This window comes from Lepidochelys olivacea, assembly GCF_965140295.1.
Source record: "Lepidochelys olivacea isolate rLepOli2 genome assembly, chromosome: 3".
NCBI lineage: Eukaryota > Metazoa > Chordata > Testudines > Cheloniidae > Lepidochelys > Lepidochelys olivacea.
The window spans coordinates 171,758,712-171,772,651 of record NC_140413.1 but is presented as its reverse complement, the minus strand read 5'-3'; the positions used below and the strand labels follow the sequence as shown (position 1 = coordinate 171,772,651).

At 37.1% G+C, this 13,940-nt stretch overlaps 1 protein-coding gene across 1 annotated transcript in view; it reads right to left on the bottom strand.

Moving 5' to 3' along the window:
* The window catches only part of MTA3 (metastasis associated 1 family member 3), a 195,623-nt gene that overhangs the window by 62,198 nt on the left and 119,485 nt on the right, over nucleotides 1–13,940 (bottom strand). Inside the window, exon 9 of the mRNA XM_084624202.1 lies at nucleotides 8,300–8,488. Coding sequence (XP_084480328.1) covers nucleotides 8,300–8,488 — 189 coding nt within the window. The remainder of the gene's footprint in view (nucleotides 1–8,299; nucleotides 8,489–13,940) is intronic.

Genomic DNA, 13,940 nt, shown 5'->3' with positions numbered 1-13,940 from the left:
AAGTAAGGATGTTTATGTGTGTGAGATAGAGAGAACAGAGCAACTATTTATAACTCCCACAGAATTATCTAGTCCACCAGAACAATTATCTGTATTACAAGCAAGGAATTAGTTGTCCAACGTATTTTAAAATACGTTGGACTTTTCCCACAAGAGTTGAAAACTTATTACTATTTTGTTTATGATATTTCATATAGACAATAGATTAGGAAATCTAGCCATGCATTAATTGTAATCTTTGCATTCCAGTTATGAGATTAAGGTTACGAAGTCCCAGCAATGCAAGGTCTATTTTCTAAAGTTCCCTTTGCCATTTTACAATGTTGGCATAAAGATGAAATCTCCCTTTAAAAACTGACTCGTGTATAAGAGGTTAAGTAAAAGGTTATAATACATAATACAAATCTTATTACAGTTTCAATTCAACAGTAAACATCAGATTGTAAAATTTTCTCCTACCTCTCCTAATTCCACTGCCCCTTTTGACCGACACTCTTCCAATGTTGGCCATATTTTTATATATACCAGATAATGAAACAAAGCATAAATTATTTTGCAATTAATTTTGTGTGTGTTTGTGTGTGTATGTGTGTGTAAGTACACGTTTCTCTTTTCAACATTCTTCCAGCTTCTCTAGTAAATAAAAAATAATAAAATACATTTTAAAAAAATGCTATGTTTTGAGAGAACTCCAAGCAATCCAGGAAGGCACACAGATTGACCTCAATGGACCAGCTCTGCTGAGCAACCATCCAGTACTTGGGTCCATACCTTCTTGAGACATTACTGACAGAATCTAATATGTGCCAGAATTTACACATATTAGATGATGCAGCCATCAGGCGGTAGATTCTCAGAGGGGTCCTACCACAGTAGCACCAAAGGGAGAGCGGAGATGCACTCACTCCAGTAAATGTTGATTAGCCCCACCTTCCAATTACTTTAGTCTAGCCAATCCTAGCTTCTCCACTGTTATTCATTCTGAGTATGGTCACTGCTAGTTGCACCTTTGTTGATACTGGTGGCATCCACATCAACAAAAAGTACATTTCTCTAAACCTTACTAATAGTTTTCCATGATCATAGAATCATAGAATATCAGGGTTGGAAGGGACCTCAGGAGGTCATCTAGTCCAACTCCCAGCTCGAAGCAGGACCAATTCCCAGTTAAATCATCCCAGCCAGGGCTTTGTCAAGCCTGACCTTAAAAACCTCTAAGGAAGGAGATTCTACCACCTCCCTAGGTAACGCATTCCAGTGTTTCACCACCCTCTTAGTGAAAAATTTTTTCCTAATATCCAATCTAAACCTCCCCCACTGCAACTTGAGACCATTACTCCTCGTTCTGTCATCTGCTACCATTGAGAACAGTCTAGAGCCATCCTCTTTGGAACCCCCTTTCAGGTAGTTGAAAGCAGCTATCAAATCCCCCCTCATTCTTCTCTTCTGCAGGCTAAACAAGCCCAGCTCCCTCAGCCTCTCCTCATAAGTCATGTGTTCCAGACCCCTAATAATTTTTGTTGCTCTTCGCTGGACTCTCTCCAATTTATCCACATCCTTCTTGTAGTGTGGGGCCCAAAACTGGACACAGTACTCCAGATGAGGCCTCACCAATGTCGAATAGAGGGGAACGATCACGTCCCTCGATCTGCTCGCTATGCCCCTACTTATACATCCCAAAATGCCATTGGCCTTCTTGGCAACAAGGGCACACTGCTGACTCATATCCAGCTTCTCGTCCACTGTCACCCCTAGGTCCTTTTCCGCAGAACTGCTGCCTAGCCATTCGGTCCCTAGTCTGTAGCTGTGCAACACCAATATGAACAGCCATTCAGAGTGCCCCAGTGGGCAACTGCGTTCACAGGATAACATAGGAAGCCATACCTTTTCTACAGCTCTTGTTCTCAACTGAGGAAGCCTGCCTGGCATGCTGGGTGTGAAAACCCTGTATTCCAATTGGCTACCCACATGCCCGACTGACAGGTGAAGAGGACTCTCTATTTGTCCAGAAGAGTGTAACCACTTTATGGAAAACTATGAGGAAGGCAAGATAAATGTGTTTTTCAATGGCTGCGTCTGCCACAGAAGTTGTAAACAGCTACAGAACTGTATATTTTCATTACCAAATTTTATTATGCATTGATCACAGGAAAGAAAAATTACCATCTGCAAACAGCTGTGTGATGTTTATGTAAGAGGTAGACTGGCAGTGAGGCAGCAATGACACAAGGATGTACAGAGTTGATCTGCAATTTCACTAGCTGCCCCAGGGTAAAGATAGAACCCTTGTTAAGTTTGAAAACACTAAGCGGGATTTTTAAATATTTAGCTTGGAAATGTACATGCACTTTTAAATCTCAAATCACAGTCCTATACTCTTAATGATTTAGAGCCGTCACATTCTTTTTTTAAACCGCTTTTATTTTCACCCACCAAGACATTTGAGAAGCAAGAGTTATAAATCTCTGGAAAAAAAATTTCATTACAATGAAAATGATGACAAACCCTTAAATTATAACAGCACTAGGGAAGTCACCACAACGAGAGTCTTAACTCTCGGACCAGGGAAATAGTCCTCGTTTGGGGAACACAAGGCTCTGTTCTCTTCCCATTGTACTATCTTGAGGTGTGAAGAAATTCAAATGTACTTTCAATCCAGTACATTTATGTTCATTGTAAGTTAAAGGTTCTCAGGAAAACAGGAGAACAGCAAGAAATGAGGTCTTGATGAGAAACTGATGAGAAGATAGCAGCCTGACAAATTACTATTCAAAGCCTATATTGGAATGTTATAAAAATATCAGGAAAGTAAAAATTAAATAGTATACAATTGAAATTTCATGGTCTGTTGAAAAGGTAAGGCAAATTCCTTTACTCTAATTAATTTACTGTTATGAACTTACTTACTAATATTAGTTCTTGTACACTTTGAATATGTCAAGCACTACGCAATGCTAACTATTACTAACTACTGAACAGTAAGTAAGGCTGAAAAATGCATTGTCTCTAAAGAGCCATACTGTATAAAAGTGGCAATTGAGGCTGCCAAGTGTTGCAAATCCAGAATTATTCCAAAAGCAGTATACCTTCAAGATGTAATGACTCAAGTGGTCATTACGTTAATTATGATGCTTTTTGAGTGTCACAACCAACCACTTTGTCACACCAGGTAATCAAGATTAACCAATACCACATGATCAGCATGTCTAAGCTGACTTCTTAGAACAGAGCTCCAGATTTTCCTTTTATATTAATGTACCTTTATTACATCTTTGAGTCAAAATATATAAGCACACAGGGATTCTTAGCCACAGTTCATCAGATAAGTATTACTTTATTTAACATTAAGTCTTGCAACAGATTCTTTTAGAAGACGTCTTTATTTCTAACACGAGTTTTGTTTTTTAAAAAGCTCTCTCCCTTAAGATTATACTGTTAAAAAAACAAAGTCTGACTACACAAAACTATTTCAGGGGCTGGCAGGGATTTGCAGGATGCAGCTATGTGAAAAACCTTACCCAGTGTCTATAAACTTTGAGAACAGGGGATCATGTTCATGAACACAGCAAGCTTGAGACTGAGCGGGTTCAAGGTTTGATGGAAACATTTAGCACTTAAAATTTACTAATGTAAACATTTTTGACTATGGTTTTCATTGCTTACCTCTAGCTCTCCTGTGGTTAATAGGTATTTAAGGAATTTTTCTAGTAAGGCTATTAATTTACACTACAAAAGCTGTCCAGGAAATAAATACAGTTTATACTATTTTTATATATTTTTCTTATTTTTTAACTCCTGAAGATCGTGTATGTGAATAACTTTGGAAAAAAACTTATGAAATCAGTTCCTATATCTTCATATAAAACGAAAGTCAGAGCCCACTGAGTGTCAGAAGCCTTTAAAATGTCTGAAAGCCTGGAAATATTAGGCGTTATACGTAATTCTCATTGGAAATCTAACTGACTAATGCTACAGGAATAGCTATGTGAAAGATGTGCCCTTCTAAGGCTACTCTAAGGTGACAGGCTACATTTCTAGAAGCAGAGAACATGACTGAGGGTAGGAGGCAATCCCCACTCTAACTTCGGAGCATATAACTCATCTGTGCTCCCCTCAGGTTTCACTCTCTGACGCAGTGTTCATATGCCTTCAGCTGAGCCCAACAATGATTTCATTCTCTAACTATCCTCATTTAAACAAGAACAATGTCTCTTTTGCCTTTTTTCATTCTTTGGTCCACCAGAAGCATTTTAAAAAGTTTTCAGTCGGCTGTTCTAAATTTCCAGCATTTTGTGCATTATGGATCAGAAGTGATTTCTGCAATGTTCTAATGCATTAATGGGAGTGGTCAATTACGTGGGTATAAACAGAATTTAACTAGTGTAACACCATATAATTAGACTTGGAAGGATTAGATTTTAATGGTAAATGGTAAAAACCGATTTCACTGTACAAACAAACTGACTAAAAATTATATTTTATCGATGATAATCAAAACTTACAGATAGATAAAAGAAAAATGCTTCTTGAGAACTTATTAGCGTTTGATTTAAGGATATATCCTTTGTATTTTTTGACATGTAATATTGACAATTTGCATTTTAACTTTTTGAATCTCAATGTCTACTGCCAAAGAATAATCGTCTGACGCATAATTTCCCACAACTGTGAAAATATAAATTGATAAAAGTAAAAAAATGCTTACAAACAAACAGTGATATATGTCAAAATAATACAAATTAAAAATCAAATTCTGCCAAGCCTATAGTAAATTACATAGAGAACAAAAGAATAGCATAGGAAACCAACAATGAAGTTTACATTTATTCAGCCATACTTTACATTAAGGTTCTACTTATAAGGGGTGAATACATTTTATTAGCTATTTTAGAGAGTAGTGTCACAGGTGGTTGGTAAGCACATCAGTAGGTGTTACAGACTGTAATAAGCAACCGATTGAGCTGAACTCTGTAACAACTGAGGAATCATGTATTAACACATCTATTAACCATTTGTTAACTCTTTATAAATGGAAACTTAATACGAAGTGTAACCCCTTATTCTTTATTGCCAGTATCACAATAATTTTCTTAAATGTAATTAATTTTAACTTATTAACAGAACCGCATCTTACATATCATTTTCTGCCATAAGTATGAGCTGAATCCAGTAGACATTTTCTTCCTTGAGAACATTAAAAATCACGTAGCAACACATTCACATCTGTTCAAAAGGCAGCTCCTCAGAGACACAATATCCTTCTCTTGTCGTCAATTTTCACTTATATTTATTCTAGAACTGTGAAAGTGATCTGACAACACTGAAGTCTTCTTTCCATGTACAGCACTGGCAGTGGAAGTACAAGCTTCCTCACACTACCCCACATGCCTGTTTTGGAGGGACTTCAAGCAGAGCTGGACAGATAATTGATATTTTGGTTTCGTGGCCAAACCAGAAAAAAAGTTGTTTGGTTGAGAAATAAGTTTTATTTGACACAAAATTAAACATTTCATTTTTTGGTGGTTTTTTTTGATCTTCCTTCCTTCCCCCTCATTTTTTTTTTTTTTTTTTTAAAAAAACAGGAAAGCTAAATTTCTAAATGAAATATCATTTCAAAAACAGTCAAAAATGTTTCAGCTTTTTTGGAATTTCCTCCGTTTTTTTCCCAGCCAAAAATACTTGCCAAATTCACAAACAGTTTTGGTCAACCCAAAACTGCAGTTCTGGGCTAATAAGCTATTTGAAAAAAATTGCCCAGCTCTAACTCCATCATGTACACTTAATACTTGGTTTCCTTGAAGAGACTGCTAATAAAGGTGCTAGTTGGTAAAACATAATGGGGGAGCAAAGAATCTTGGATAGCCATCCGCAAGGAACTGAATGAATTGAGATCTCATAACAGAGACTTAAGGAGCGTTAAACCTGCATGGACACAGGCAGCTTATTCATATGCTTCAATTATAACTAAATTCTAGGGCTGTCAAGCAATTAAAAACACTAATCATGATTAATCACACTGTTTACAATAATAGAATACCATTTATTTAAATATTTTTGGATGTTTTCTACATTTTCAAATATATTGATTACAAGTACAAACAGAATAAAAAAAGTGTACAGTGCTCACTTTATTTTTGATTACAAGTATTTGCACTGAAAAAAACCCCAGAAGAAATAGTATTTTTCAATTCACCTAATACGACTACTGTAGTGCAATCTCTTTATCATGAAAGTTGAACTTACAAGTGTAGAATTACAAGTGTACAAAAAATAACTGCATTCAAAAATAAAACAATGTAAAATTTTAGAGCCTGCAAGTCCACTCAGTCCTACTTCTTGTTCAGACAATCACTCAGACAAACAAGCTTGTTTACATTTGCAGGAGATAATGCTGACCGCTTCTTGTTCACAATGTCACCTGAAAGTGAAAACAGGTATTTGCATGGCACTGTTGTAGCTGGCATCTCAAGATATTTACATGCCAGATGCGCTAAATATTCGTACGTCCCTTCATGCTTCAACCACCATTCCAAGGGACGTGTGTCCATGCTGATGATGGGTTCTATTCGATAACAAGCCAAAGCAGTACGGAGCAATGCATGTTCATTTTCATTATCTGAGTCAGATGGTACACGCAGAAGGTTGATTTTCTTTTTTGGTGGTTCGGGTTCTGTAGTTTCCACATCGGAATGTTGTTCTTTTCAGACTTCTGAAAGCATGCTCCACACCCCATCGCAGTCAGATTTTGGAAGGCACTTCAGATTCTTGTACGTTGGTTCAAATGCTGTTGCTATCTTTAGAAATCTCACATTGGTACCTTCTTTGCGTTTTGACAAATCTGCAGTGAAAGTGCTCTTAAAATGAATACGTGCTGGGTCATCATCCGAAACTTCAATTAAACGAAATATATGGCAGAATGCAGGTAAAACAGAGCAGGGGGTACAATACTCCCCCAAGGAGTTCAGTCACAAATTTAATTAACGCATTTTTTTTTAACAAGTGTCATCGGCATGGAAGCATGTCCTCTGGAATGGTGGCCGAAGTATGAAGGGGCATATGAATGTTTAGCATATCCGGCATGTAAATATCTTGCAATGCCAGCTACAAAAGTGCCATGCAAATGCATGTTCTCACTTTCTGGTGACACTGTAAATAAGAAGAGGGCAGCATTATCTCCTGTAAATGTAAACAAACTTGTTTGTCTTAGCAATTGGGTGAACAAGAAGCAGTTCTGAGTGGACTTGTAGGCTCTGAAGATTTACATTGTTTTGTTTTTTAGTGCAATTCCATAACAAAAAAAAAATTTACATTTGTAAGTTGCACTTTTATGACAGAGATTGCACTACAGTACTTGGATGAGGTGAACTGAAAAATACTATTTCTTTTGTTTAAAATTTTTACAGAGCAAATATTTGTAATAAAAATAATATACACTGATTTCAATTACAACATAGAATACAATATATATGAAAATGTAGAAAAACATCCAAAATATTTAATAAATTTCAGTTGGTTTAACAGTGCGATTAAAGCTGCAATTAATTGCGATTAATTTTTTTAAAATTGTGATTAACTTTGAGTTAATCGCGTGAATTAACTGCGATTAATTGACAGCCCTACTAAATTCCTTTGTTTTGCATATATTTAACCTTTTCCCAACCACAATCCAACATGAGTACTCTCATGATAGATGAGGGTCTACCCCCCACCCCAAAAAAAAAAAAAGATTGAAAGAGTTGCAAGCTAATTTACCAATCACCCAGGCAGTTGGTGATTGGTATCAACTCCATCCCATTACTCTGCATCAGGACACAGCAAATTAAAGCTTTGCTGCACAAAACTTCAATATTTCAGAAGCAGACAGAGTTGGGAGTATTTCCTTCACCATTCACAAGTATCAAATGCGTAATGTATCAGAATAGCTCACTATGGAGTATTTTTAAAAGCGGTCTGAGTAAGGATTTCCCTCATTGCTAAACATGGAAGGAAAGACTGGGATTTTCAATGCTCTTAAGGGATTTAGGACTGCCACTGAATTTCAGTGGAAGCTGGACACCCTACTTTCTTACAGGATCTGAGAAAATCCCAGTCAAAATACATTAGAATTTAGCTTTCCAAGATGTGTCACTAAACAAGAACAGACTATTTTTTAATCCAGATAATACACTTATCCATTTGGTAGTACAAAAGCGTCTCGTCCTTAAGCTAATCATTCAAATCAATAGAAAACAATTAGAGCTCTCACGGCCAAAACACATTTAAACATGGAAAGAAAAACGTGCATTAGTTCTGTACTTACAAAGTCTTGTCGTATATCATTGAAGTCTTTGCCATATTTTTCCAAAGCCTCTTCAAATAAACTAGCTTCCGATGCTGACCATTCTTCCATTTCATCTCTGCATAGAACTGGTCCTCCAAGTGGTACCAGAACACTAATGGCACTGCTCAAATCATAGTTATGCTTATGTAATGTATCCATTGCATGGAACTAAGAAAGAAAGAAAGAAAGAAAGAAAAAGAATTAAAATGGTGAATTAAAAAGAGTCATCAACCAGGATCACAACTAATAAAAGTATTATATTCTATATGCTGAGAAACATGCCTTAACTTACAATAAATTTGGAGTTTATCCTGTTAAGTGCTGTCTGACAGAAGAATGTCTGCACTGTACTTGATATGGGGATGGAAATGCTATAATATTTGTTAAAAGCTACAGTATTTAATAAATTGCCTATAAATTAGCACACATTCTTCAGCAGTTCCACTGAGGATCTGACCATTTTGTTTTCAGTGGCCAAAGATTATGAATAGTGCTAAACCAGAGATGCAAATTCTCCTTGCTCAATAGTCTCATTTTTTGCTGGACAGGTGAGAACATCATCATTAGTTTTTCGTTATCACCATCATAGGGAAGTGTATGAGAAGATTTTGTCCCTGGTGTCTGACTTTTGTTAATGAAAAATTATGCAGGGCAGTGCTAAACATTGTGAGGACTTTTGTTAGTAAAAGAAGAATATGGAGGTAACTGAACAGATAGCTGCAATCTTCACTCAGATGGTCTCAAGAAATTGTTGTATGCGGACATCACCAATAAGTGATGAGGAAGATGAGTAAAGAAATAAACAAATGCATCACAGATCCTCTTCACAGAAAGTGTACAATCTATAGTCTGACTCAGAGTCCCATATGCACATGATCTCCAGGACCTCAGCCCCATTGCTGCTGAGGCAGCTGTGGAGGTGCTGACGGTGTAAAGACTCACTCTGAAAATCACAGCTGCTATTTCTTAAGATAAACTTGTCAGGCAGAACCTAAAGAAGGAATGAAAGGGCCAGATTTATTTTTTAAAAAAAGTGTAGAAGAATATTTCCTCTTTCCAAGAGGAAAGACTGCTAAATATGAACACAGCAGAGCAGCATTAGTTCTGTAGTAGCTTCTAAGGATCACACTGCAGCCATCATGGACCTCAGCACTTAAACTGGTAGCCATCTCAGGGAACGCACCAGTGAGAGCTTGAGTGTTTGAAGCAGAATGGACTGATGTGCTTACATGCTGATGCGAATTTGTAAACCCAAAGGTTTTAATGCGAAAGTCACTGCTTGGACCTTACTGCTATCAAGGAGAGAGGTTTAAATTAGTATCTTTTTCATCTTCTTCTATGTAACCTCAAAGCTTATCTCTGTGGAAGTTTTCATAACAGGCTGGAATGAATTGCTTGGATTTTAAATTGGCAATAATTCTGAAAACAGAGATCATTGACTATTTAAGATATTTTCAGTTATTTATCTACTTCACACAAGATTCAGTTTGTTCACATTTTTTCAAAATGTTTTTAATTTTTTTGTGAAGGTTCTTAGCCGAAAGTGAAATGTACGCTTATCAATTACCCTGCCCATCTTCCCCCCACAAATGCTTCTTTCTAGACAACCGTATATTAGCACTGGTATAGTTCTTAGCTTACAAATGAAGGATGACATCTTTAAGCAGAAATGTGATCTAGTGGATAGGGCACTGAACTGAACTGGGACACAGACGGCTTAGGTTCTATTCCCAGCTGTGCCACTGGCCTGCTGTCTGACCTTGAGTGAGTCATTTGACCTCTTTGCGCCTTAGTTTCCCCTCCTATAAGTATGTGTTTGTACAGCACCTACTACAATGGGACACCATTCTCAGCTGAGGCTTTCAAGCGCTACTGCAATATAAATACCACTAATACTTTGCTACTTCTTATGAACAGTATAGATCTTCCCCGGACTTTCAGTATGCCTTGGGAAGATGCCTCTTCAAGTACTACTGGTGGCAGGATCTGCTTGATTAATTTAACCTTCAAAAAGCAATGCCTTCCTTTGATTCACTTTCTTCTATGGTGTACTTTATTATTTAGTATTGTACTTACATTGGCCCTGACCACAAATTGCCTTGAGGAGTCCCTGTAATGGATAAAATTAGTATCATGCTATCTTAAGACACATAGTAATCTGATCAAAGAAAAAAATTTGGGAGTTAAACTACTGACTTATTACTTATTCATCCTGACAAAGAGTAAAACAAGCAACCTGAAAGTTTGAAACTAACAGCATATGTAACACCGTGGAAGGCTGATCTACCTGTTCAGATTTAAATCTCAACTCTCGTGGAAAGCAGAGATTGCACTTCTGCCAAGCAGCTGCTCAATCAGAATCCATCTCACTGATGAGTGAGAACTGAGTGAGCAAATGGTAGTCCTGATCTTGTTCTTTTAATGTTAATTGTCAGGAAAAGGTTTCGTCATCTTTGGCTACCTAAACACTGATTTGTTTGTTGTATTTATAGATTGGTAACAAAGATACTTCGAAGCAACTGAAGAAATAACTGCATTCTCTACTCAGCTGCTCTGAAGCAATCACTGGATGCTGAGGCAAGCTCCACAAGTAATGCCTTTGCTTTTTTTCCTATAGCCCCCGCCGCTCAGGTAGACTCCTATATGATGGTAGGTGGGTGGGGTTAGCAAGGGCAGAAGCAGCCTGAAGAGGCTGCAGCAAGCCTAAGACCACCAAAAGAGGGAAATGTTTTTGTGATCTTTCTGTTTTTGTCTGCTTTCTCCAAGGATCTGGAGCAGTCTGGGGACCAGAGGGAGAAACACCCAAGCTGGGATTCACCATAAATGAAGGCCAATCAGATGGAAAGTAGTATTTGGGACCTCCCGCAAATAGGAACCTCAGGTCTGGGGGAGAGGAGGGGGGGAACACCTCTCTCCAAGGAAGATGGTGATAGTATCTTCCTGCTATAATTTAATAGTAACTTAAGTCTTAGGGCCCGATCCTGCTGAGGTCAAGTGCTCCAGCCCCCAGCTCACAAAATGAGATGCTTCACATGTAAAATTCAAAGGTAACGCTCTTTATGCTTTGTTACTTTCAGGAAACATCTTAGAATATCTTTTGTTTCCTGATTTACTAAAGTAACAGATGCTTTGGAGCTAATTCCACCATAAGAAGCAAGCAGAGCAATTCTGTCTACTTAGCTTAGGTTTCACTAAAATGCCCATCTCCATCTATCTAAACACTGTACAAGAGTTATCAGGCAGGGGAAGAAACAAAAAAAAAAAAAAAAAAAAAAAGCCTTTTGGGTTTCCCATCTTCTTCCTCAAGGCTTTTACTCCTCAGACTGCAATGTTTACAACCAAAGAAACAAAACTCATTGGTCTCTCTCAGCCACACATCTCAAGCCTTCAGTGACAAGATGTGTAATACCTCTGGCTTTAAGGCATCCTCCCCTTCCAGCATCCTAGCTGTTAACCGTATAGTTTCCTGTCTTCTAAAAGTGGAGTTTAATCAATCTGCATTTTCCAGCCTTTCCTCTTTACCATCCCCTGTGCATTTAGATGGGGAAGCATGACAATAACCCTGACTTGCCCATAACCTGGTAGGACCTCTGCACCTTGTCCAACAACTCACAATCCACCCGAAGTTATAACCTTTCCTCTTGTTTACAGAAATCTTCTTTAAATCACTGCCTAGCGACACAACCAATTAGGAATACAGCAAACACATGGGAGCTTAAGGCATTGCTATATCCCCGTTAATTAAACTTGAGATGCAATGACTAATTGCTATTAAGAACACATTCAGTGCAATGTACTAAGGATTATATACCCACATCACATCACTTCCACGTGATAAATGAAATACACTACAATTTTTGCTAATGAACGTATCAACTTTAAAGTGCTGCTCAAAACATGTTCACCAATTAACAATGGAATGTGACAGAAACGATATTATGAGGAGGAATGTGTCTTTTCCTAACTTAGGAGGGAAAAAAGCACATGCACCAACAAGGAGAAAAGGAGAAGGATTTAAAAACATTGAGAGAGAAGACAAGTGAATACGAACAAATAATATGGTAGCTCCTCTAGTGTCTTATTATAAGACACATTTTCTATTAGGTGTAATGGAAGTTAATGGATCATTCCCAAGGCACAAACTTTCATACCACGTCTTGAACACTAAATCTACCCATTTAGTGGCCTGGTTTCAATATGTACTTTTAAACTATAAACAGAATTGTTGTGGGGAACAATTTACAGCATTAACCACTGAACTGTACAGTAAGAAAGATCTATGTTCTGTGGGACTTACAGAAAATACTCAATCCAACAAAATGTTAAAGATAAAAAATTAATAAAATGAGTACAAACACTGAACTAGAAAACTATTCCATAGCAAAAGATAGTGTAAATAATGTAAAGTGAATGGGAATATGTCACTGAAGTAACATCTGAAAGTCTGAAACAAAAAGATAAGACAGTATCTTTAAGAGCTATTTACAGCATAAGATATTAAATTCTATCTTAGAACACTACAATTTCCTTTACTGTGTTACAGTAATCTAGACTCAGATCATTTCCTTTTTAATTGATCATAATATCTGAGAACTGGGTATGGTGAAACGTTTTTCCGATTACAACAAATACACTTTACCTAAATCAAGTATTTACAACATTGAACCCCTTACTAGTGACTTTGGGATATTATGTTACCTTATTTTAGCCAAATAACTAGAACTGCTGTCTCAGAATGCTTTCATTATATTGTTATTTATGCTACAGTCCCTGATCCCCTCAAGCAGTATGCACATACAGGGGCATGTAGCATTGTAGTAGAAGCTGTGTCTTTTTTGAATATTATATTTAAGATACAGACTTATAGGATTGTTAGTATGTTGGATTTCCTAAGTAAAATGTTTACCTGTAGAATCAAATGCTTCCAAATTTAATTTCTGTTTGGTTTTGATGTCTATTAGAATACCACATAAGTATAACGTATACAAGAAAGGACAAGATGACCAGTAGTGTATTATTTTTATAAAGTTCAATTAGCTTATAGTATAGCATAAATGAAATTACTTGACAGGTTTCATAACTGAGAGTCCTCCTTTGCATGTTTTCGAGTGTACATTATCCACTATCCAGTTCTCACATTTACCAGACTGTATATTTAATAACATACTGTTGGATTTTACGAGGATACACTTTGGGGCAAAACCAGTCCCTTGACCTCCATGACTGCACTGGTCCAATGCAATTCACTACCCAAAAGGTGGGAGGACTGAATTTCAGGGAGCTACAGGGAGAGCAAGGAAAGAAATGGGGAGAAGTCAGTAAGTCAGTTAATATGAAATAGGAAAATGTATGAGAAAAACAGTCAGATCACAAACAGAGATTGAGAAAATATGAAGTGACAACCAAATTTGAAAGGAAATGCAAGGGAATGTGCTTTAAGAACAATCACGTATTCCAGCTGAGCAGGTAGATGATCTATGCTGGTGGGAGTTACTTATCAGGAACGTTAGAGATGAGAACTAAAAAACAAATACAAAAAAAATGTTGTGGTCTTAAAATATTTCCATTAATACAACATGGCAGAATTTAATACATTTGCAATATGTGTTGAATTCAGCCA